The sequence below is a fragment of the Podarcis muralis genome, chromosome 7 (genome assembly GCF_964188315.1).
Source record: "Podarcis muralis chromosome 7, rPodMur119.hap1.1, whole genome shotgun sequence".
NCBI lineage: Eukaryota > Metazoa > Chordata > Lepidosauria > Squamata > Lacertidae > Podarcis > Podarcis muralis.
The window spans coordinates 43783900-43809060 of record NC_135661.1 but is presented as its reverse complement, the minus strand read 5'-3'; the positions used below and the strand labels follow the sequence as shown (position 1 = coordinate 43809060).

The 25161-nt window shown below is 46.9% G+C and overlaps 1 protein-coding gene across 1 annotated transcript in view; it reads right to left on the bottom strand.

Annotated features, from left to right (window-relative positions):
- The window catches only part of LOC114602086 (B-cadherin), a 30801-nt gene extending 8748 nt beyond the window's left edge, over nucleotides 1–22053 (bottom strand). The window contains exons 1-9 of the mRNA XM_028739889.2: nucleotides 21898–22053; nucleotides 20565–20682; nucleotides 3849–4075; nucleotides 3536–3679; nucleotides 2892–3047; nucleotides 1509–1653; nucleotides 934–1109; nucleotides 476–604; nucleotides 57–242 (exon numbers count right to left, since the gene is read on the bottom strand). Of these exons, the coding sequence (XP_028595722.2) occupies nucleotides 57–242; nucleotides 476–604; nucleotides 934–1109; nucleotides 1509–1653; nucleotides 2892–3047; nucleotides 3536–3679; nucleotides 3849–4075; nucleotides 20565–20682; nucleotides 21898–21963 (1347 nt within the window). The 5' untranslated portion in view covers nucleotides 21964–22053. The remainder of the gene's footprint in view (nucleotides 1–56; nucleotides 243–475; nucleotides 605–933; nucleotides 1110–1508; nucleotides 1654–2891; nucleotides 3048–3535; nucleotides 3680–3848; nucleotides 4076–20564; nucleotides 20683–21897) is intronic.
- Between the last annotated feature and the right edge of the window lie 3108 nt (nucleotides 22054–25161).

The following is a 25161-nucleotide window of genomic DNA, read 5'->3' as shown; positions in this document are numbered from 1 at the left end:
GCTTATGAGGCAGGAAGCTTAAGAGGACTGCAGCTCAAGGAGGGACTTCGGCTTACCTTAATGGTTGTCAGGAGACCATCATTGGTTTGGGGATCGGTAGCCACTTCAAAGTTGCCTTCCTCGTTCCCTTTCACAATGGTGTACTTGGCTTTCCATGCTGAGGTCCCTGGCTGATCTGCGTCTTTCACCAAAAGCCTGGCAACTTGGAATCCCACCTTGTTCTCTGGCACAGTTGAAACATACTAGAAGACAGAAAGAGGATGTTGACTTAGGCCAAGTGTGGCTTTGCCTTGCTGGGGTGCAGAGGCCCAGCTCAGTGGGATGCTATGATGAGGCTCTTCTGGAACTTCCCCAGGGCCTCCCCCTCCTTTTCTGGAGAAGGCAGGAGTTTGGGATGCAGGGACAGAGGATTTTGGCAGGGTAGGACGTGGTGTCAGACTGGTCAAGGAAGGCGTAGGAGAAGCCTCAACATTACCGTGAGTGGGTCAAATATTGGCTGGTTGTCATTCGTGTCCGTGACAGTAATCACTGCTTTCCCTGTAGTACTTAAGCCTTCTCCTAACATGTCTCTAGCTTCGATGACCAGCGTGTACTGGGGGAATTCCTGAAAGCACACCAAATAACCAGGTTATGTTAACATTACAGAGAGAGAATTCTCGATGGGGAAGGGGGGCTTGCGTGTGAAAAGATTAACCTAGATTAGCCACTTATCATTATCATTACAACAGTTAAACTCATACAACATAATAAGTGAAGAGGTGGCTTCAAATCAGCATTTGATCAGGTGCATACTTATCACTGCTTCCAAAAAGGTTTAAGTGCAAGTGATTCGTTGCAAGTGTGCAGACTTGGAAAGTGCTACAGGTGTGCTTGATAGTGATTGACACCCTCAAACACTGCCTGCCCCCTCCCGCTCGCAGCCAGGACATTCACCTCTCGGTCAAGGCCTGTTGTGATCACACTGATCCACCCTGTTTCATTGTTGATGGTGAACATCTGACTGTAGGGCTGCTTGGGCTCCTGGCTGATTATGAAATAGGTGATGACCCCGTTGTAGGTATTCACGGCATCATCTTTGTCCGTGGCAGACACTTGCATCACTGGGGTACCTGGGAATGCATAAAAATGGTCAGCACGGTCAATGGTCAGGGATGAGAGGATTTGCAGCAACTTCCCATGAGGCTGGTCCATGAGGACAAATGGGGCACTAGCCCACAAATGTCTGTCTGTCCTCAACTAGCCCAACCACTCTGCCCTCCTTGTTAAATGCATCCATTCTGGAGGGTGAGGTGCAACTGGCTGCCATCTTCCTTCTCCTTTAGCCTCAGTGTTGCCCTTGTAGAACTCAGCAGGGCAGGGGGACAAAGCTAGAATTCATTGGCTCTGCCTCTCATTGACTGCAACCCTACATACAATTGGGCTCACTGCCTTCCACCCAACTAGTCCCAATGGGCACCAGCCACTGATGGCCTTTACTCACATATATGCAATTATACACGCACACCTACCTGGCTTGGCTCCTTCCGCTACAGATCCTTCAAAGACACTCTGGGTGAAAATGGGCTTGTTGTCATTCTGGTCGCTGACCTTGATGATGATCTCCATGGGGTCCTCCACAGGCTGCCCATTCACAGACACAGCATGAGAGAAAAGCTGCAGAGGAGAAGCAACAAAGGGCCATTAATTCACTAGTATGGACACAAAAATAGAAAAAGTGCTCTTTTTCTATTTTTAAAGGAAGGAACCACAGACATAGAAAGTTTATTCCTGTTCTCAGCAAAAGTCATACGATGGGGACAGCAGCAAAGGGCTTCTGCCGGTCTCCCTGTCACAGCCGCCTCCTTTGCACCTTAACAGCTTCACTCCAAAAAATAGCAAGACTCAAGAAACAGGATGCCCAGCTTTTAACCCCTAAAGCTTTACAGGTTTCATGAGGCTTTAGAGATATCCACCCAATATTTCAAGAGGAAATTTCACTACAAAGAAACGAGACAGCCAAGGCACCTCATGGGAGTCAGGACATGCTCTCTCATTTGCCAAATGGACATCATGTTCTCAGACTGAAAGTTCCTGAAGGACTATCTTCTCTGGTAGGGGAGTGAAAACAGGCAGGTAGGGGGGCCCTGTGGAAGGGCCATTGCTTTGCATGCCAAAGGACCCAGGTTCAATCCCCACAAGACCCTGCTACCAGTTAGGGCAGGTAAGACTGAGCTGATCCTTTATATCCCTGCTCACTCAGGGGAGCCACTGCTAGTTGCACAGGTTGTCTCCACCAGAAGCCTCATGTTAAGAACCATGGGGCCTTCCAGTTGAGGTCAGAAAGGCCCCACCCCACCCCCATTGAAGTAGATGGAAACTTTTTATTCCAGCAGGCTTTTTAACTGAACTCAGATTTCATGCTTCAAACTAATTTTTAATCTTATTATACTGGGTTTCCTGTATACTGCTTAGATATGACCACAATTAAGTGGTATAAATTATATGTGGTATAAGTGGTAAATTATAAGTGGTATAAGATTGAAAGAAATAGATGTGCTAATAGTTTGATCCGTATAAGGCAACTTCATATGTCTCTAATCTACAATGCAGCTTTCACTAACTTGGCAGCCTCCAAATGCTCATTGGAGCTGATGGAAGTTGTAATACGTACAAACAATCTGGAAGGAGTCAGGCTGGGAGAAGCCAGCCCTAATGCAACACCAAACAGCTTGGCAGCTGCCAACAAACCTCTAGAGGGCACCCAAGGGAGACTTCTGTCTCACCTATGTCTTCTCCCATTCCTCCCACCCACAAGAGGAGCAGCACCCAAGCACTGGATGCTGCCAACAGCCAGCTCCAACCCCTGAAAGAAGAACCTGAAACTTGATCGTGAACAGTGCACAGGGACTCACCACGTATCTGTCCATATCTTCTCTGTCCAGTGGGCGGGTCACCTTCAGCCAGCCAGATTCCCTCTCAATGGTGAAGACTCCAACAGGAGGAGTGTCAGCCCCCTGCCCAGTGATGCTGTAGAAGACTGTCGTCTCTTTATTCTTATTAGATTGGATCTGGTGGAGAAAATAATCAAGACGATGACAGGTATTGAGCATTAGGTGGTCAAGGCTGGTTGAAACATGCCATATCCCTTTCCCTGATGCATGTCATATTGCTGCCCACCAACAGAGGAGATGCACCTGCAGCTCATGAGCCCAGCAGACAGCCTCCAATGATGCACAGCCCACAAGATGTAGTGATGGCCACTAACATGGATGGCTTTAGAAGAGTCAACCTATTGATGTAGGATAAGGGTACCAAGAGCTACTAGCCACAACGATTATGTTCCCCTTCCATGGTCAAGAGGTAGTATGCCTCTGAATGCCAGCCGCATGGAATCACAAGTGGGGGTAATGTTGGAGCACTCATGTTCTGCTTCTGGGCCCATCTAGTTCAACCCCCAGTGACCCTACGACATTACCAACTTGGGCATCAAGGAAAGTAACTTAAAGGGAAGCAGGCCCCTGCAGGGACCCCAGGAGATGCTGCCACCTCAACTTACCTGCACCAGTTGCTTGGGGAAAGGACCTCTCTCGTTCTCAGAGCAAACAATGGGTGGGATGACCCAGTCTCTCTTCTGCCTCCTCAGGCCTGGGCCGGATACTGGGAAGGTCAGCACCTCTCCATGACCAAGGGAATAGGGCTCCTGCAAAATAATAATAAACACACCTCTAGCTCAGCAAGGAATGAACAAAGCAGGGCATTTCATCATGAAAGCCTTGGTTGGTGCCTCTGGAAGGCTCCCTGACAAACAAAGAGGGCAAGGGAGGCTGGCAGCTCTGAAGGAAGGAAGCTCTGAACAGAAGGCTCCGTACCGCATGAGGATGCTGCTTGTGGGATCCATGGCCATGACTTCGCAGCGTCACCTTGGCAGAGTGTTTCTTGCCAGCCCCGTCCCAGGCATGGATGAAGAAGTGCCACTCGTGAACGTGGAGTTGCACAGGCCTTTTCACCACCACCACGCCATCCGAGCGCACCCTGAAGCGAGTGTCGTCCGAAGCGAAGGGTCGGTGTGTCCTTTCTGAGCATCCCTCAAAGTTTACTGCATGAAAGGGAGGAGAGAGAAAGATGGGGGGGCGTCAGAGATTCATCAATTAGGGAGCAAGAGGATGGACTGGCAGGTGGGCTTTACCAAAACAAGCTTTTCCAAAGATGCTGCAGCCAGGGGGCGCTCACGCTCCAAACATATGGGCAGAGGAAGCACCTTTTCCAACACAAACAAGGTAAATTTCCACAATCTGTCGCCACTCCCAGGGTGCGGACTCACCAACTGTGCATGCAGCTAGTAAGTGTTTCAGCCGTTCCAGTTAGAAATGGTTCACTTTGGGAGAATAGTGAGAAACAGGCTAGCGGCTGAAGGGCTTGGTTGTGTGGCAGGCAGGGAGAGACACAGTTTGGGGCTACCCCTTTCTGCTTACTTAGTGTTAACGCAAATGTTGCAGACGATAGAAGCAAAAGTTATTGAAGCCCATGCAAGGCTTGTAGGAGTTTTGTTTCTCTCCCTCAGCTCTCCTGGTCTTAACTTGACTACAGTGGTACATCGGGTTACATATGCTTCAGGTTACAGACGCTTCAGGTTACAGAGTCCGCTAACCCAGAAATAGTACCTCAGGTTAAGAACTTTGCTTCAGGATGAGAACAGAAATCGCATGGCAGTGGCGCGGCAGCAGCAGCAGCGGGAGGCCCCATTAGCTAAAGTGCTGCTTCAGGTTAAGAACAGTTTCAGGTTAAGAACGGACCTCTGGAACAAATTAAGTATGTAACCAGAGGTACCACTGTACTAAGATTCTGCAAGGGTGCAATGCCCACAAGATGAGGATTATCAGGCCTTCAGGCTTTGATTTCTTTTCCCTTCTGTTAGTGACCACAAACAAATCCCCCAACAACAACACCCAGCCTGGGAAAAATACACATCCAGCCTGCAAGAGAGCAACGTCCTTGGAGCTTGTCTTGGGCATTTTATTTTATAACATTAACCGATACTGATTGTTTCACTATTTCTATGTAAACAGCTTTGGGAGGGGCACTATGTAAATACCTTAAAGTAAATCAAGCAATTCCTTTGGAAGGCATTTCAGCCCTTGCTCTTTGTTGCTACACAGCAGTCCCCCGCTCGACCAGTATATACAGGGCAGCATCAGAACAGAAAGTGGGTTTTTTTGGTACTCCGGCCTTACATGCATGGACAAGACAGGGGAACAACAGTACAAACCTATTGATGTTTGCTCAATAGTAAGCCCCACAAATATTTAGGTTGCTAGCATTGTAGCACAGAGAAGAGGAGAAAAAGAAGGGTAAAGTGCAAGGCACAGGGTTAATTAAGCATACTCAGACTCCTGAGAGGTAGGCAAAGCTCTGCAGATCAAGGGAGCAGAACATGACCCAAGACAGTGAGTCAATTATCCAGCACAAATGCCAGAGCATCCTCATGGGTCCCAGGTCACTAATGGGCTTGGAAGCAGCTTTTCTTCTACAGGCAGGGCCTTGAAGTGATTTCCACACAAGTTGTTTTCAGAGACTTTCCTGTAAGCAGAGCAGGGCAACTGTAGGGCCTTCAGTGTTTCTCCAGTACTGTATCATTTTCAGCCCTTGAAGGTGCACAAGCTCCAGAAATAACCTCCCACCCCATGGCCTGTTGTTCTCATCCGCCTGGTCAGAACAGGAGAAGCAGGTAAGGATTCTTTTGCAGCTGTCCCAGCAACCCATAATCCAAGCAGATGCTGCCAGAAGATAATGCAAGGAATGAAGCAGAGGGCTTGCTCACCATATCTGGCATTCAAAGGTATACTGCTGCGAGATATGGAGGCTGGGCTACTAGGTATGCTACTACAACATAAGGTTATCTGCCATGAAGATGTAAAGGAGTCATTGAGATGGATGCTGAACCCCATTCAGTAAATGCCCAGAAAGTCACTGGAGTTCGATTGCTGGAGTTGGGCAGCTGCAGTGGCATCTCTCACTAATATGAACATGGACAACGGTAATAGCAGAGGCCAAAATTGCAGAGGGATGCACTAATGCAGAAGGTGGTGGGAAGGGCCAGGCAGAAGAATACTGGCCATAGTCAGAATCCAGAGAAAGGCCTGGCCAAACCCCAGGAGCCACTGCAGGCTCTGTGCCCTCCTCCAAAGCAGAGGCTGGGCAGTCCTGCAAAAGCTCACTGCTGGGTAGGTCTTTCAGGGTGACCTTTCAGGGTCAAATCCTTCTCTTTCAGACCCCTTTCCCCAAGCCACACACCCCACTGGCCTTGGTTCTCTGCAATGCAGGGAGTTGGCCTAGATCACCCTTTGGGTCTTTTCCAACTCTTTTTTTTTTTAAATTGGGTTTTATAAACAAGAATAATGTTATACCAACAAGTACAGTATACCAAGTTTTCTCATGTCATTTGCATATCACAAAAATAGCTTAATAAATGTGGAAAAATATCTACAACATGCATTTCATTATAGTGGTACCTCGGGTTACAGACGCTTCAGGTTAGATGCTTCAGGTTACAGGCTCTGCTAACCCAGAAATAGTACCTCGGGTTAAGAACTTTGCTTCAGGATGAGAACAGAAATAGTGCGGTGGCGGCGCAGCAGCAGCAGCGGGAAGCCCCATTAGCTAAAGTGGTACCTCAGGTTAAAAACCGTTTCAGGTTAAGAATGGATCTCCAGAACGAATTAAATAATATAATAATAATAATAATAATAATAATAATAATAATAATAATAATAATAATTTATTATTTATACCCCGCCCATCTGGCCGGGCCTCCCCAGCCACTCTGGGCGGCTTCCATAAAAACCAAAAATACAATAAAATATCACATGTTAAAAACTTCCCTGAACAGGGCTGCCTTAAGATGTCTCTTGAATGTCAGGTAGTTATTTATCACTTTGACATCTGCTGGAAGGGCAGGAATTAAGTTCTTAACCCGAGGTACCACTATATTAGGGGTCAATGTATAAGTTATTGGTTCATGAATTGGTTCAAACAATTAGGAAGACAAAAGAAAAAAGGGGAGAGGGGGAATGGGGAATGGTAAGTGGGGTGGGGTGGTTATGCTTCTATTATTCTACTTAGTGTGGAGGGAGTTGTGTCAGCGTTACTTGTATGGGCTCTCTTACTAATCACTTGTTGTATTTCCTTGGTGGTGAGAGAGGCTGTGGGTGGCTTAGGGTGTAGTTGGTTGTCTTTGGTTGACTGTAGTGAGAATTGTTTTTGTGTGTGAGGGGTGTGAGTGTGTATTTTTGAATCAGATCTTTTCCAACTCTACAATTGCATGTTTCTACAATTCACGGAGCTTCCCTTAAGTGTCTTTCCCTGGCTGGAATATGTCCTTGAACTCTTGGCAATGCCTCTTGCTTGTCTGGGGGTGGGGGAGTGATGTAGGAAGCAGCCATCTGTGTATTTGTTTCTCCACCTACTTTTGCCCTTGGCCCCACCCACCAATGGGCATGTGGCCCCTGGAAAGTTTTTCAGAGGGTAAAGTGGCCCTTGAGCTGAAAAACATCTCCCGCTGTTGGCCTAGAGACAGTACTAAAAGCAGTGATATCATGCACTTAATGGAAGGGGCACTGCTTCTTGTGAACTGTGCTGAGATCTTCGGATGAAGGTTGGTATATCAGTTTGAAGAAGATGATAAAGATGAAGAAATAAACATGGGGCAACAGGGAGGAAGCTCACACAGCTGCCTGTTCTGATTTACACATGTACACAAGACACAAACTGACTCAATCTGCAATCTTTCATGGGAAGCTACACTTTTGGAACAGAAAAACAGAACCACCCACCAGAAGTGAAAACTATTGTGGGATGTTGTGCAATAACCTGGAACAGCTGCACCCTCTGCATGCCCCAAAAAGGAGTAGGGTTTTTCAGCTGCAGAGCCAATATGCCTTAAACACCAGTGCCTCCTTAAAGCAGCCCAGCTAGAACAGCTGTATGATGCTGGACCTGATAGGAGTTGTAGTCCAGCAACCTATGAAGGGTACCTGGCAACTTTAGCCAACATAGGATTCCATAGATGCTTTTTTACTACACGCTAGCAGGGGCTGAGGAGAGCTGCAGTCCAAAACATCCGGAGGGCACCAGGTTGACCAAAGCTGCTTTAAGGAAATGAAAGCAAATGGAGGAAGAAGGTTGAGAAACCACAGCATTAACGGCTTGACATAAAATAAAATTTCCCATTGCAAGAATCTGAAGTTGTTCCCAGCATTAAATATGCACGATTAAGGATGAAAAACAAACATCCACTCATTAACTAGAAAGTAGCAATGACCACCCTGCAAAGCTGTTGCCAGTTCAGCACCATCACTCTCTTTATTAGCTGGAAGCCCTTGCAGGTGAGGCTGGCAGGGCTCACCTGCTCTCCCATCTCCCAAAGAACCACTCAAGTTCCACAGATCCAGAAGCTGTGGACTAAAACCGCCTCTGCCCACATCCATGAAAGGAGGAAGCGATCAGAGTTTAGCATGCAGAGTACTACCAGGAACTGAACTGTGGACAAAGTCTACCACAGTCACAACTGGCAAGCAGGAAGCTCGTGCCACGTTTGACTGTGGTCTAAGCAAAGAGGCTGCAGAGGGCCCCGCAGATGCAGGCATAGTACCCTACAAAGGTATGCAAGCAAGAGCTGCAATGGGCTGCCAGCAAGGCTCCACTTGCAGCTCAAGCTCCCTTCACTTTGCTACAGCCATGGCATCCCAAATCTTGATTGTAACCAGCAGAATTGGTTGGTGCCCTGGTTTTATTGGTGGAGGGAGGAGATGGGTAGCTTCTGGGATTTTTTTCCCTCTGGCACCAAGGCACTCAAGGACAACCTTCCCAAAAACTTTGGTACCCTCCAGATGTTTTGGACTACATCTTCCATCAGCCCCAGCCAGCACAGCTGTTATCCACCACCCCAGACAGAGAAAGTTCTGCTACCTGTGAAGTTGCAAACTGGACTTGGGAACATCCTTTGCTATGCAAAACAGGTGTATCATCACCATCATCATTTTATTATTTATATACCACCCATCTCTCTGGGTTTCCCTAGCCACTCTGGGCAGCTCCCAACAAAATATAAGAAACTCAATAACCATTGAAAACTTCCCTGGGCCCACAGCCAGGCCTGTTTGGGGGTGCTGCTGCTGGAGATGATGTGGTTCTTTCCTTTCTTCTTGGAGTCAGCTTCCAAAAGAACATCTCCCTTCACCATGTTAACCCTTTTCTAGATCACATGTATTACAAAGATACTTTGGGCACCCTGGAGAGAGCTGTTCTGCCCCAGTTCCTATTAAAGGAATGGAGGCTTGTGGGAAGGACAAAGTGGATTGTGCCAGTTGTAGATTTTTCCAGGGGGAAACTCAGTCATGTGGCTTGTGTGTGTGCATGCATGTGTGTTTGTGTTCTTTCCCTCTGCCTCTGGGAAGCTTCTCCTTGCTGGCACCTTTCCTTTCCTTTTTCTACAAAATGCATTTCTATTACAAAGGTGTGGCTGTTTTGAGGGACACCTGAACACTCCTTTCCCAGTGCTGGCAGCACCCCAGCAGCTTCCCGGTTGGAAAAAGATTGCTGCCCCTGGAGGCACTCAGGACCAAGAACCCTCCCTTTGCACGCAGACATGGCTCCAGCGCTAAGCCTGGGTGCTAGGCAATGATGATAGAAGACGTATGTGATGGATGGCATATTCAGCATCAGCTTTGAATGGACTCCACTTTGCTCAGAGGAAGAGAGCAGCGCTAAGCCGGTTCCTCCAGCTGCCCTACTTCTGAAGCAGAGCACATTCCTACTGAGCCATGCCTAGGCAGGATCCAGCAGGCCCTGAATCAGAGGCTGTCACCCTCCCCACCCAGTGGCTCCAAGGACACACTACGCATAGTCTGTATTTGCTAGAGGGCGTTAAAAGCAACACCAGAACCCCAACACAGAATCTCGCCCCATGTTTATTGGAACATCCAGGCAGAGAAAAGAAGAAAGTAGGGGAGTTGTCATAGCTCAGTGGGAGCATTGCAGGTGGGATATTCCAAGTTCAATTCCTGCCTGGCAGCATTGCCAGGTTCAGGGCACAATAGGGCGGGCAGGTGATGGGAGAGAGCCTCCTCTGCTAGAAACCCCAGTCAGAGGAGACAGTGCTGGGATGGACCAACAATTGGACCTGAAATAAGGCACCTTCCTCTCAAAAGGGGTGGGGGGGTAGAGAAGGGCTGCTGTTCACTGGCAGAGCACCTCATGCAGAAGCTCCCGTGTTATCTCCATTCAGAAGTACATGAACCAGCACATGAGAGGTTCCAAAATGCATGTAAACCCCTCTGCAAAACTGAGCCAGTTTCAAAGCTTTCCCTCGAACTCTGTGCCCCAAGATCAGACCATACACTGGCCTACACTAAGCTGCACAGCAAAGCCTGCATGAAACAACATGAAAGCATTGTCTGGTACATCTGCAAAGAATCCAGAAGTATGTTTTTAATTAACAAAATGTATGGTCTTAACTGAATTTATCTATGTGTGTGGAGAATATGGTGGATCTTAATCATGATTCTCATATTCTCATGAATATTTTTAACAAGTATCACACATTGTCAATTGGTAATCTGTCGACCAAAGGCACCTGCAAATATGGCTATGTTTTAATAGGGATTGTTTGATTGTGTAGTTTGATTCTGGGTGCTTATATTTTACTGCTTGCATAATGGTTTTTATACTTGTAAGTGGTTTACAAGCCAATTTTGGCATTAAGTAGAGTATTATTAAATAAATAAATGAAATAATGTTCTACTAATATGTGCCCTTCAGGGTTTGCTGGAGAAAAATATTATTATTATTATTTACTAAATTTGTATACCACCCTGTACTTGTAGATCTTAGGGAGGTTCACAGCATAAAAATACAATATAAAAGCATGGACATTTGTCTTCTTTAAAATGAATAGGGTTGGGGTTTTTTGCATTTATATCCCAGCTTTTTCTCTAAGAAGCCCGAGGTGGTGTACATGGTTCACCCCTCATTTAATCCCCACAACAACCTTGTGAGGTAGGTTTGGCTGAAAGGCAGCAGCGACTGGGCCTAAGGTCACCCAGGGAGCTTCATGGCCAAGTGTGGATTTGAAACCTGGTTTGTATCATAATGTAGCAGTGAACAAATTCAAAACCAGATCTATAGGGGTCTAGTAACTACAAAAAATAAAATCAATTATGAAATCACTACCTAAAAGGTTTTTTTAAAAAAAATTAAATTAGAATATTTTTATGGATATATACATCTCTCTTGCAAAATATGTCAGGCTGTTTCCAACGTTAGTTTTATTCTGAGTTGACCCGTTCAAATTAATGGACATGGCTAACTTAGGTTCCTTAATTTAAATAGGCCTACTCTGAATTTCATAATTCTGAAATCCAGAAAGGCAAAAGTTGTGAAAGAAAAGCATCTGGGCATCAAAACACGACAGCATTATTTCCTCTTCAAAAGGGAGCAATTTGGAAATAATTACACAGAAGAAAGAAAAAGAAGCCTATGGTATCTTCATGATACCAGCTTCCCTTTAGGACGGAACCCCTTAAGTGCTTGATGGAAGGAGAGCGCCCCTGTTTCCCTATAGACACTGAAGTGGACACCACAATAGCAGCACAACACACAGGTCTAATTAGGACTGGGCACCTCAGGATGTTTATGCCTCAAGCAGCTGCCCCACAACATCCAAGGGAGGCTACTCCATTATGACCCTTGGCAAGATGGGGTGCGTGTGCCCCACTGCTCCCCCTTCTCTCAGCATCCTCCAGACTGAATTTCTCTGCTGTTAATGATGGATTTGCAAGAACAGCTGGCTTGACCTTGAATCTCAGTCCATTTTCTCAAAACAAAGTCTGGAGACTCGGTGTGGATATTTTGGCGGGGTGGGGGGGGGGGAGAGAGAAAAGGGAGCAGCCATGGCATACATTATCAGGGCCAAAGTTCCCATACCTCTACCCCACGCATGAAATAAAGACCTTATCTTCGGTTCATTGAGGGCTAAAATGACTCACTCTTCTTCGAAAAAACAAACTTGCTTCTTGGGCCTTCTGCTGCTCTGCTCAGGAAAAGAGAATGAGGCATTCACCGAGTTTTAATTCCTCTGGTATGGAAAGAGAAAGCCCCAGCAAATAATAGACAGCAAGAAAGCAGACCCATGCCCCTGGTTGTGGCTTGTTATCAGCTTCAAAGAACACCCACACCCGAAAGCATTAGCTGTGGCTCCTGACTGTAAATGTCTGAGAAACCAAGAATTCTTTCACACAGCACCAAATATGGGTAGCACTGCCCTGGAGAATCCCACTCTCTGAGGAGAGCCATCTCCCCATGTCCCCAGTCCAGGATGGGGCACCAGAAGACGACAGGACCAAAACTAGACTCCACTTCCCTATGCACAGAATCAACAGCTTCCAATATTATTTATTCATTTATCCAATGCATTTCTATCTCACCTTTCTCCCAAACTGGGATTTAAGGTGGTTTACAACATATTAAAAATGTCCTTGTACAAAGTAATAAAAACGAGTCAAAGTAATAAAATCTAGCTAAAATCAATCATTGAAATACAATAAAGCACATTTAGAACCAGCACTAAAATACCAATCATTCCGATAGCAGCGCAGTGGTCAACATCACCTGCACCTAGTTTCTATAGGCCTGTCTGAATAGGAAGGTCCTAAGCGCTGTGGTCTAAACCACTGAGCCTAGGGCTTGCCGATCAGAAGGTTGGCGGTTCGAATCCCTGCGACAGGGTGAGCTCCTGTTGCTAGGTCCCAGCTCCTGCCAACCTAGCAGTTCGAAAGCATGTCAAGTGCAATTAGATACATAGGTACCGCTCCAGCAGGAAGGTAAATGGTGTTTCCGTGCGCTGCTCCGGTTCACCAGAAGCGGCTTAGTCACGCTGGCCACATGACCCAGAAGCTGTCTGCGGACAAACACCGGCTCCCTCGGCCAGTAAAGCGAGATAAGAGCCACAACCCCAGAATCGTCCGCAACTGGACTTAATGGTCAGGGGTCCCTTTACCTTTAAGCTGCTGGTAGAAATATAACAAGGGAGCAACTCTATCCTCTCTTGGGAGGGAATTCCACTATATCGGAGCAGCTACAGAAAAGACTCTCTCATGTCACCACTAACCATGTTTCCGATGTTGATGGGACCCGGAGAAGGTGCTCATCTGAGGAACTTGGCACCCAGGCAAGTGCAGAAAAGGAGAAGTGATCTTTCAAGTAACCCAGGCCCAAGCTATAGAGGGCTTTATATGTCATAACCAGCATCTTGAATTGTGCCCAGGGGAAAACATGCTTCCTGTATCCAGCCCCAGTCAGCAGACTGACTGCAGCATTCTGGACCAGTTGAAGCTTCTGGACCAGTTGAAGCATCACTGTGGCCAGATCTGACATCTCAAGAAACAGACATAGTTGGTGCATGAGCCATAATTGTGCAAATGCACTCCTGGCAACTGCTGAAAGCTGGATAACAGGTTCATGGCAGAATACAGGAGTGCACCCAAATTGCAATGCTGAGTCCACAAGGGGAGCTGAAGCCCTACTCCCTGATTGATCTTCCAACTGACCAGGAGTACCTCTGTCTCAAATATCAACTTATTCACCCTTATCCAGTCTGTTACTGCCACCAGACACTGGTTTAGAACAAAGGCAGCTTCTTTATAAGTTGGAGTTCTGCCCATCTCTGGAGCTCAAGCACTTAATACAACCAAAGTGGATCCAATAAGATCTCACCTGGCATCTGTTGGCACGCCAACTTGTAGCATCAGCTGCTGCATTTGAACCATGCATATCTCTGTGGTTAAATTCTATACTCAATGGCAAAAATGCAGAATCCGTCATCTGAAATGGTCAATGAAGGAAGGAGGACAGACAGACTGTGCGACCAGATATGGTTGCCCCACTCTCCTCTTGCATCGAGACACAGGCTTTGTGTTTGAGCAGTGACATCACCCTGGAGTTTCGCCATGACTCTGAAACTCACAGAACAAGTGTTTCACCTGAAAACTGATTCAGGTGGCTGTCATATGTTTGCACACAGACAGAAATTCAGTGGGTGGAAGTGAGCCATCAGGGGCTCGGAATCTGACGCTCTCTAGCCTGGGAAATAGTGACTCTCTCCAAAGTCACATGAATCCATTTTTTTTGGCACATGTCATTCCAGATCAAAATCAACAAGAGAACAAAGCAAAAGGGAGGGCCAGAACCTCTCAGGGGATTCGAGGAAGCTCACTGGACAGGTTTCACTTTTACACTCCAGGACTATTTTGTTCCTGCAGAAAGGACCAGGAATGCATTTTCCTCTCCTCTGAATCTAGGACACAGTTTTAATCTGAAGCTGCTGGTGGGGGGAGTTTGTCATTTGAGCAGGGCTGAAACTTGCACCAAAGCAGGAAATCTGGCTGGCCAGGTGAATTTTTCAGCCCCAGAATCCTACTCGAGTTTTGGGGAGTTACTGCTACCTTCTACTACTTCCTGGGGGAGCACACTTTAGTGCAAAACAAACAGGGTCAGCTGTAGTCGATCAGTCCCTTGATTAAAAAAAGGGGATAAGTTTCCAACCCAGTCAGAGAAGTTCCTCAAAATACAAACACTCACTCTCTCTCTGTGTGCGAACAGGGCTCTTTAAATCAGCCAGTGTTACAACCCTCAAGCTGAGTTTAGCTCCAGCTGGGTGACAGAAACAAGGAATGGCTACAGGGACAGAGACACACACCTGCTGAAAAAATGCACACAAGAGAGATAGAGAGATTATTGCCTAATTACAGGCCAGTTTGTTAGGCCTGCGGAAAGCCCTTTGCTCCAATCAAGGGACTTTGAAGTGCAGCACCTCTGAGGATTAGCAGGGCTGGGGGATCTCACCCTATCATCAATCCCTGTCTTGGCTGCCACATCTGAAAGAGCTCGGCTAAAGAGCTGCCCAGGTGCACCCCTCTGGGGCTTAAGTGCTACTTAATTTAAAACCCTGTGCCCAGCCAGTGTGTGCACCAGATCCCAAATAGATTAGAGTTTACTCGCTTTCACCTACTCAGTGAAAGGAGAGAGAATATTGTGGATACCACATCCGCCACCCCAAAAAAGATCATAGCTCTTCGGGAAAAGCTCAAGGTGATACAGAATTATGCAAGCTTTTAAGTCACACAGACTTCATCAGGCAATTGCCCACGTACATCTCAAAGCTTCCACATGCCTGCTCAAATACTGGCTTACCTGTTTTGTATCTCCACCCTGGTGGAAACAGTGCAGCCCACTGCACAGAGCAGCAGCAGCTGCTGCAGGGGAGGCACTGAGTGTTTTGCCCCAGACAAGAACAAAGGGACACTGTCCATATTTATTTCCATCGACCAGCAAATACAAAGATGTCTGGAGGAGAAAAATCCAGTCCCCTCTTACCAAAAGGTCTCCTACAAGGAGCAATACACCTTTAGCTACTGTTGTCTTACAACTCTTGTTGGAGGACAAACTTAGAACCCAGCCTCGTACTTTTTCACATGCTTTGAAATACAGCTTCCAATAGCAGTGGCCGATGTGCTGGCTGGGACTGGTGGAAGCTGTAATCCAAAACATGTGAAAGGCACCAGGTTGCCAATTACAATTGGAAAACAAAACATACATTTAAATATCATTTGCATACATTGATTTATATGCATAGATGCATATTTTTAAAATTCCTAACTATAATTTAGATAGCAATACACGGTCGAAAAGGCTGTTCCCTGGGTGCCCTGCATGCCTGTTGTCTGGGTGCTCACTGTTGAGAAAGGGCTGTGGCTGAGCATCTGCTCTGCATATCAAAAGGTCTTGAGTTCAATGCCTGGAAGAATCACCTCCAGTGAGGACTGGGGAGGTTCCCTGCCTGGAAACCTGGACAGCCATTCAGCATAGACAATACTGAACTAGATAGGCGAATGATCTGAAGCTTCCAGCTTCCTATGTCCCTAACTTCAACTGGACAGCCTTTCAAATGGGTTCAGCAGTGGACCTTTATCTTGGGCAGCCTTATCAAGAGTAGGCCAAGGCCTAGGTGGTGAACAATAAGGCTCTAACTCACTCACAAATACCTAGACAGATCTTTCAGGCGCCATCTGGCAAAAAATGCAACTTCACTTCCATGGAGCTTCCTAGATTCCAGGGAGAGTTTGGAGTGTTTTCCTAAATGTAACTGTTTCATTGTCATGTGCCCTTTCATCAAAGTGGGAGCCTTAAAAACCTCTAAAGTGGTACCATTTGGCTCAGGTCAGCATCACAGTATCTCATGCAGGTGACTCTCAACTTATGATGGGGTTACATTTTGGGGAGAGCACCTAAAGCCAAAACTCATGTATAGCCAAAACACACTGAGTTCAATGGTGGGTGGGATTGTCAAAGTCTTTTCCCCCCAGATGCCTGCCCGCTTTTGAGCCCCCTGTTTGTTTATTCATTTTAATTTGCCAAACACAAATGTGCTGAATGCGCACCAGTTAAATGTGCCTGAGCTGTGAGTTACCTGTAAACACTTTGTATAGTTCCTTCAAGTGCACAAAGTGCTTTGCAGGCACTATACAGCAACCCTATAAGGTAGATCAGTATGATGATACCCAGCTCTACCTCTCTTTTAAATCAGAACCAGTGAAGGCGGTGAAGGTCCTGTGTGAGTGCCTGGAGGCGGTTGGAGGATGGATGGCGGCTAACAGATTGAGGTTGAATCCCGACAAGACAGAAGTACTGTTTTTGGGGGACAGGACGCGGGCAGGTGTGGAGGATTCCCTGGTCCTGAATGGGGTAACTGTGCCCCTGAAGGACCAGGTGCGCAGCCTGGGAGTCATTTTGGACTCACAGCTGTCCATGGAGGCACAGGTCAAATCTGTATCCAGGGCAGCTGTTTACCAGCTCCATCTGGTACGTAGGCTGAGACCCTATCTGCCTGCGGACTGTCTCGCCAGAGTGGTACATGCTCTGGTTATCTCCTGCTTGGACTACTGCAATGCGCTCTACGTGGGGCTACCTTTGAAGGTGACCCGGAAACTACAACTAATCCAGAATGCGGCAACTAGACTGGTGACTGGGTGCGGCCGCCGAGACCATATAACACCAGTCTTGAAAGACCTACATTGGCTCCCAGTAAGTTTCCGAGCACAATTCAAAGTGTTGGTGCTGACCTTTAAAGCCCTAAACGGCCTTGGTCCAGTATACCTGAAGGAGCGTCTCCACCCCCATCGTTCTGCCCGGACACTGAGGTCCAGCGCCGAGGGCCTTCTGGCGGTTCCCTCACTACGAGAGGTCAAGTTACAGGGAACCAGGCAGAGGGCCTTCTCGGTAGTGGCGCCCGCCCTGTGGAACGCCCTCCCATCAGATGTCAAAGCGATAAACAACTACCTGACATTCAGAAGACATCTGAAGGCAGCCCTGTTCAGGGAAGTTTTTAATATGTGACATTTTAGTGTATTTTTATCTTTGTTGGAAGCCGCCCAGAGTGGCTGGGGAAACCCAGCCAGATGGGCGGGGTACAAATAATAAATTATTATTATTATTATTATTATTATTATTATTATTATTATTATTATTATTAACTCCCCCAATATTGCAGATATGGTGACAGAGACTGAGCACAAGTGCACTCTCCCATCCGACAGTTTCTAGCCACTGGTATACAGATGCATACTGCCCAAGGCAGCCTAGTGAGTTTGTAGCAAAGCTGAGGTTCAACCAGATTACTTCCTTGGTTGCAGCCCAGTCCTTTCACCACAACACCAAGCAACTCTCACATTTGTTACCATAGCAGGAAATCACCAGCACTGACTCACTGGCAACAACCCCCAAAAGCCTGTGATAAGCAGTTCAATTGTGGGAGGCACAAGTGCAATTTACACACACACACGCACACGACAACCTGACTCAGCTTCCCTCTAATTTTGCAATACAAAAACAAGCAGGAAGTATTGCATGCATATTCACACGCAGAGGCATTGTGTCATCATCGGTAGGACACCCACTGTCCTCCTTAACTGGGTGGGGTGTGGGGGGAGAAGGTAAAGGGCAATCAAGTACATCCAAACAAGTAGTGATATCCTTCGATGTCCTGATGAAGAGTTCTGCGCAATTCAAAAGCTTGCAGAATCTTCCACTAAGTAGCGCCATAGTATGGCACTCACTCACTTTTAAGGAGTGCCTGGTCCTGCCAACTCTGACTGGCAGTGGTTTCCCAAGCTTCTTCCTAGCACTACAAGTTGGCAGTGCCTGCGATTGAAACTGGTACTTTCCACTTGCAAGCAGGTGCTTTTCTACTGAGCGCTGACTGCTCTTGTTCCAGGATCAATACAGCAACTCTTGCACCCTGCACTAAGATGCGCTAAAGACCATGTTAATGAACAAAAATGCCTATAAACAAAAAAGATACAGCATTCTAGCAGGAAGTGGGCAGTTGTTATTTACATGCCTGGCTGCTAAACGTCCAGTGTTCTGCCATCAGCTATGCCAATTGTTGGTTTCCTTCAGGACTCATGTGCCTTTTAACAGCCTTTACACTTCCACAGTTAACCACGAAAAGGTTTCCGATTCTGGAAAAATGTTTCAGAATGCCAGAGTCTCTGGTTTGTTGGAAGCCAATAAAATATTTTCTAAGCTCATGTCATTAGCTTCATTGTGATGATGAGCAATATGGGCATTTATACAACTTTCTCTGCTTCCCCCTCTGCCTTATCCAACTTAGCACTAAGAATGAAAATAAGTATGTCTCTCCCTCCCACTTTGTCTGCATTTTGAGACAAGTGTGCTAACTCCACTTTGCAGTTAAGATCAACTGTATTGGGTGTGTACCACATTCTTGCCAAGAACCTGAGTCAAGTTTAGCTTGCTTACCTGAGGCTTAAATCTGTCCCTTTAAAATCAGTTAATCACCACTGAAAAAGGGAGCCCTTTCCCTTTCACAGGAGCAAAGTATGACCTTCCCAAGTCTAGATGTTTTGGACTACAACTCCCATCAACCCCAGACAGCACAGGGCAGCCAAAAACCTGTGTTGCACAACATTTGTGAACGCTTTGTTCCACTGTCCCCACATTCACTAATAGTGTTGCTATGATCTGAGTCTCTATAAGAATGGATTTTAGTAACTGGCAAGAAAGAACATGGGGAAGGGCAAGACTTTCAAAAGCCTCTCTTTTTTAAATTCTTGACATTACTAGTAAGATCTGTTACTTAAAAGTTTGGCTGTCTTAACCTTTATTTGATTAAATGCCAATAATAAAAGCTGCATTAGCATGATGATGATTATTATTTCAGGGGTCTGGCCTTGCATTCAACCAGGGTAAGAGGACATGGAGAAGAGGAGGTCAGGACATAGGATAGCGACCTGCAAAGCCAGCTCAAATTCAGGATTATTTCATGATCACCAGCCAAGGTCAACGGTCAAGAGCCAATCTTTTTCACAGCAGAACGGAAAATAAGACTCCAAGCCGATTCCATGTGAAACAAGGTAAATGATTCACAAAGGATTATTGACATGGCCCGCAGCCCGCCTCGTCATGCTAACAAAACTACGATAAGCAGAAAAGCAGGAAGCCCCTGATTGGGCTGCCAGGTAACCAGTCAAGAGCGATAGTCAAAGTTCAGATGAACAAACACAAGCAACACACCCAGCAGCTGCGGGTTGGAACAAGTCAGCGTCTCTCTACCATCAGGCTCCACCTTGAATCGCTGGAGGGGGAAAGGGCAGGTTTGAAGCTACCTGAACTTCTTGTTAACACTTTGGTGGCTCAAAATGTCTCCTCCTGTCTCTATAAACTACTTAGGTTTATACCAGAGGACTGAAGAGCAGTCTCCTCCAGTCCAGTCACAAGCAGACAACAGCAGTGCTTCGGATTAAGGGGCAAAAACCTGGTGCCATTAACTTGCCCCAAATATGAGAGCTTCAGAGCTTCTTAGGTGGCAATCTGCGCTCCCAGCTGGACACATACATATGCAGCTGAGCTGAGAGTATAGATTCACCAACTTTCTTCCATTTATCATTCATAAACTTGTACTTTTTGTGCTTTGCAGAATAGCCCTTTCATTATCTCTATCACCTTCAAAGGCAAGTTGTTATACCCATTTTACAGAAGAAAGAATAGCTTGCCCAGCAGTCAGTCAGTTTCCCCTTATGGAAGGAGGAAGTAATCATCCAGTGAATCTACAAGTGAGCCAAAGCCCAGGGCATATACTTTGTTATTATTTGTATTTACCTTATGGCTGCTACAGCCTGTTTTTTCTCACAGGATTGTTCACACTTATCGGTTGTGAGTCATCCTTCGCCAGAAGAATGAGCTGCAATAATATTAAGGAAACAGGGCACTTTCTTGTCCCTGGAAACTCCCAGACAGTGACATCACAGCAGGGGGCTTGGGCTCTGCTCTTTAGCATACTTAGCAGAATGATGAATCCAGCCCCCTAAATACATTACTGTGTTTTAAAGAAAGAGACTGGGCTACGCAGCAAATTTGACAAGGTTATTCTGCGATTATGGACAAGTAAAGGCAGAATGCCCCACCCACAAATGGAAATCTTAAGGAGAGAGGGAGTATTAAGAAATATCTCTTACCCTTGCCCAACACACGATATCTTTCCAAGTTAGACCTGGGCACATTGAAAGTGTAAGTCTGTTGACTGAAGCCTGGTTGACACGGGGCTGCCGTCTCCTCACAAAGCCACCTTCCAGCCTAGCATGCAGGAAAAATAAGGATGAATCAAGAGGCAGCAAAAACCACCTCCCTTGAGCTTCAAGGAAAGCAGCCACTTTTAAGCCTGCCTGATAGAACTTTTTTTGTGGTGAGTCGGGGAGAGCCCCCAAATCCTTCCACCTGCGATAGTTAAGCATTTTGCCCATGTCTCTTTCAAACTTTCTAACCAAGGCGACTCACATAACTCTTTAGTATCTATCTTGGTTGGGGCGGGGGGGATGTTTTTAGGGGCACCAATGATGGTCAAAGGGTCTCTTATGATACAAGAACAATGACAGGCAAGTTCATGAACAATTACATGGGGAAAGATCCTTTCATTTCTCTCCAACGCAAGTAAAAGAGCATTCATTTAAATTGGCACAAAGGTGGCACCGATTCCTCACACCTTGATAACTCATCTATCATGCTGCAAGGGGGGGATCCAGGTACATTCTAACATATGTGGTGGACATAACCCTTTAATAAAGGGGTTCTGGACAAAAGGTTTTTGTGAAATTACATTAAATACAGGACAAACTTTAGCACCAGCCCCCTTAATGGCTCTTTTATACATTTTCACTAAGAAGAAATCACAATAGGTTTCAAATAACGTCGATTTCACTTTCTGGTTTCTCTTCAAATCATATGAACCTTTCTGGCACGTACAGTGATAGCAAGAAACTGGAAACAAGCGAATTGTAACCTAAAAGGAGACAAATCCGGACCATTGTCTTGACTGACAACTAAGTCAAATAAACCTTCCACAACCAAAAATATAGTTTTCAGAAGAAGGTGGATTGTTTTATAATTGATGTGGTCCAAAAGGAACATGACTGCAGCCCACCACTGACTCCTACTTCCTTCTGGAAAGTTATTTTGATATAACATATAATAATATATTTATTGTACCACAGCTTCAGAGAAGGACGATGTTTGAAACTGTGACCTTTATTTCAAACTGTGGGATGCAACACTGCAAGCTTATGTTCTCTCCACAAAACTTCCCCGCCCGTTGCCAGTTTACTACATTATTAATTATTATTATTATTATTTGCTATCTATACATATATCTGTACACTACACTTAACCCAAAAGTTTTAACAGAAATAGTTTGAAGAAAGGAGAAAGGCTCCCTCCCTGAGAGCAGGGTGGGCTTCAGCGGCAGCGGGGTGGCTGGACCTCTCGCCGAGCAGCGCCCCGTGAGGCCCCTCTTACCTGTAAGAGCAGTAGGAATAAGCAAAGCCCCGACGGGCGTCCCGGCAGTGGCGGCAGCATTGCCATCGTGCAAGCGCAAGTGTCGAGCGCTAGGCAGTTTCTGGCCCTCGGCGCGCACTGGGCTCAGACAGGTGCGATGCCCCGCCCTAAAACGAGGTTCCGCCCCATGTGTGAGAGGGGCGGGGCTCCACGCTAGCGTCACTCTTTTCCTCAGGCCAAGCCAGAGCCCCCATTGAACCCGAAGCGGGGGAGGAGGAGAGGGACGTGCCAGAGTGTTTCTCTGCTCCTTGCAAGGAGAAAAGTAGCGGCGTAGCGAGAACCCTTCCTCTGCAACTGCGAGACTAGCTTTCTGCTTACAGGCAGTCTTGCCTTTTCCTCCTGAATGGGGAAAGCCCCTCTGCCGTGTTTCACGTGTAGAACCAGCCTGAAGGAGGCGGGGGGCTGTGGTGGCTTTCTGCCCGAACCCCTTGGAAGGCGCGGCCGGGCTCACTGGCGCCTCCCTTCGGCACCAGCACGTCCTGAAGCTGTACTCCTCGTGGATTCGCTCGGAGTGGGCCTCCCGGGGTAGCGGCACTAATCCGAATTAAGCACCCGTATCTGAGTAGCACCCCAAATCTCGCAGGATGGGCTGTGCCGCATTGAAGTTCACCTTCCTGCTCCCATGTTTCCCATCCGGAAGCCCCTCATACCGGTTGCTTCCCCCTCTTTCAGCTCCGCCGGGGAGAAAAGGGTGGTGAGAGCGATTTTCTCTCGAGGAGGCTCTGTGGGACGCTCGCCACGTCTGAGACTAGACAGCAGGGCTACATTTGTAACAGGGCTCAGCCTGGGCTCCTATTGCCAAGGACAGGGCAAATGGGGCACTGCCCACCGACCTCATTCTATCCTCAGCCACCCCCGCCTGTCTGCCTACCTTTCTCACTTACAAACTGGTCCAGGGGGTGGCACCCACGGCCAGTTGCCGCCTCCACCCCAGTCCTGCCCTTTCAGAATTCAGGAAGAGAGGAGGCGGCGGCAGAGGCGGGCAAAATTAAGTGAGTTATTAGCCCTGCCTGTCATGGGCTCCAGATGCACTTGATGTTGGGCAGCATCAGATTTAGGGCAGTGTGGGTGGCTTCCCTGCACAGGGCGCTGAGCCAAGGGAGCACAACATTGAAAAGATCCATAGTTGAGAAGATACATTTGGGGGCACAAAATTTGGGGCTCCCTCAGGGTGCCATATTGCCAACAATTACCAAAGGCTGCCCCTGTTTTGGGTTCCCTGCCTTCTGCTTCACCAGTCCCAATCGTTTACTCTCTAGGACGTGTGTTTAGCATTGCATATTTAAACATAGTCTAGCTCAGTATTGTCTGCAGTGACTGGCAACAACCCTCCAAGAAATCAAGCAGGGGACTTTCTGAGCTCTACCTGGAGATTGAACTTGGGGGTTTCCGCATGGAAAGCAGCTCTACCACTAAGCTCTGACCTTCTCTTCAATACATTGCTATGACAGGTACAGGCCACACTGTTTGTAATTGTCCCAATAAGTATGTCCTTGGGAAAAGCATTTCTGGTGGATGCTTTCAGCCTATAGAACTCTCTTTGCCCCAGAGAAAATCTGAGTGTCTTTGGAAAGAAGCATGATACCTTTTTATCAAGGAAATAAATTATAGCTAGGAATTATGGATCCTTTCAAGATCAGGCTTCGTTATTTACTTAAAACATTTTTATCCTACTCTTCATTCTCCTCCTGCAAAAAAAAAGGTGGTTTAACTAATTTCAGTGAGAAGACAGTTCCTGTGCTAAGCATTATGATCTAAGAGACATGATACAAAAGGAAAAAAGGACTGGAGGAGGAAGAAAGAAAACACAAGCATTCTTTCTTTGTTAAAGAGTTCTTGTAATGAGGGAGAGGCACTACTGTCTCATCCCATCTTTGTCCCACTCCTGACAGAATGGCCACTGCTGATGACAGTTGAAGGAAAAGCCCAATGGAGTTGGGCTTTAGCTGAGCAGATTTTAACATTCCTAAAATTGCTTTTGGGTTACACGTTTTCTGAATATTAGCATGACTGGGACAGGTGAGGCTTCAAATACACCTGCACACAGCACTTGCCCTATGCTGCCACCTGCTGAGGAGAGGGATCCACAAAAGCTACAATAGCCTTGGGTACAAGTCTCCAAGGCTGTGTTGTAAGGGGTGGGACTTCCTCATCTCTGTGGGGGCTCCAGACTATGCCAGGCTGATTGGATAAACCCTTTTGCTGCCACAGTCAAAGTCTGCCTCATGGACAGCCCAGCTGCACAAGTAAACTAAGTGGTATTAGGCACATCTGTGCCACCTTGACGTCCTTGGAGGAAAGGTGGGATATAAATGCAATAACAAATAAATACAGTGAGGAGAACCATGGAGGGTAAGCCCAAAGGGCCCCACAAGGTTCTGCCCTAACCAAATTGACCTGGCAGGTTGAAATCCAGAGCCTCAGGGAGAAAGGCAGTCTCTGCAGTGCAACCTCCTTCCCAGAAGGAGTGCTCTGAGTTCAGGGTTTGAGCCCACCATTCCCCTTATCCCAGCTGATTATACATTCTATGGCTGCTAAGGAGCCTCACTCAGTGCTACTATTTTTTATTTTTACTGATACTTCTGCAAACCTGAGACTCCTAGCCAACCCCCCCCCCCATGCATGTCAATATTACCTTCCTGTTTTTGGAGTTCACTATTAGAAAAGAGTCGCCTCCTTGGAGGTTGCATTTGCCCAGGGCCACCAATAGCTAACTGCCTGCCCACCCATTTTTGCTTGTCAGCCCAGCAGCATCCCCTGTCATTTGGCTCTGCCCTCAGCCTGGCAGTCACCCATAAACAGATTAAAAGAGAAAGGAGGGGGGGAATTCATTGAAGAAGGAAGAACCTGCCAGGTGAGAATAGGGACTGGGGATTGGCAGCAGGCCCATGTGCCCTGAAGCAAGCAAGGCTAGAGAAGAGGCAAAGCAAAATGGGAGGGGGTGGGCAAGGTCTTTTCATCCTAGCTAATATGCTGCCCCACCCACTCCCCCAAAGGGACTGCTAGATTCAGCCAATTCCCTCTTCTGCTGAGCTTCCAGAGGCGGTTGTTTCTTGGAATTTACCCCCTTGAGTTGCAGCCAATATGGCCAATGATTAGGAATTATGAGAGCTGTATTTCAACAACTGGGAGAAAAGCAATGATGGGAGAAAAGCAATGACAAACCTAGACAGCATCTCAAAAAGCAGAGACATCACCTTGCCAACAAAGGTCTGTATAGTTAAA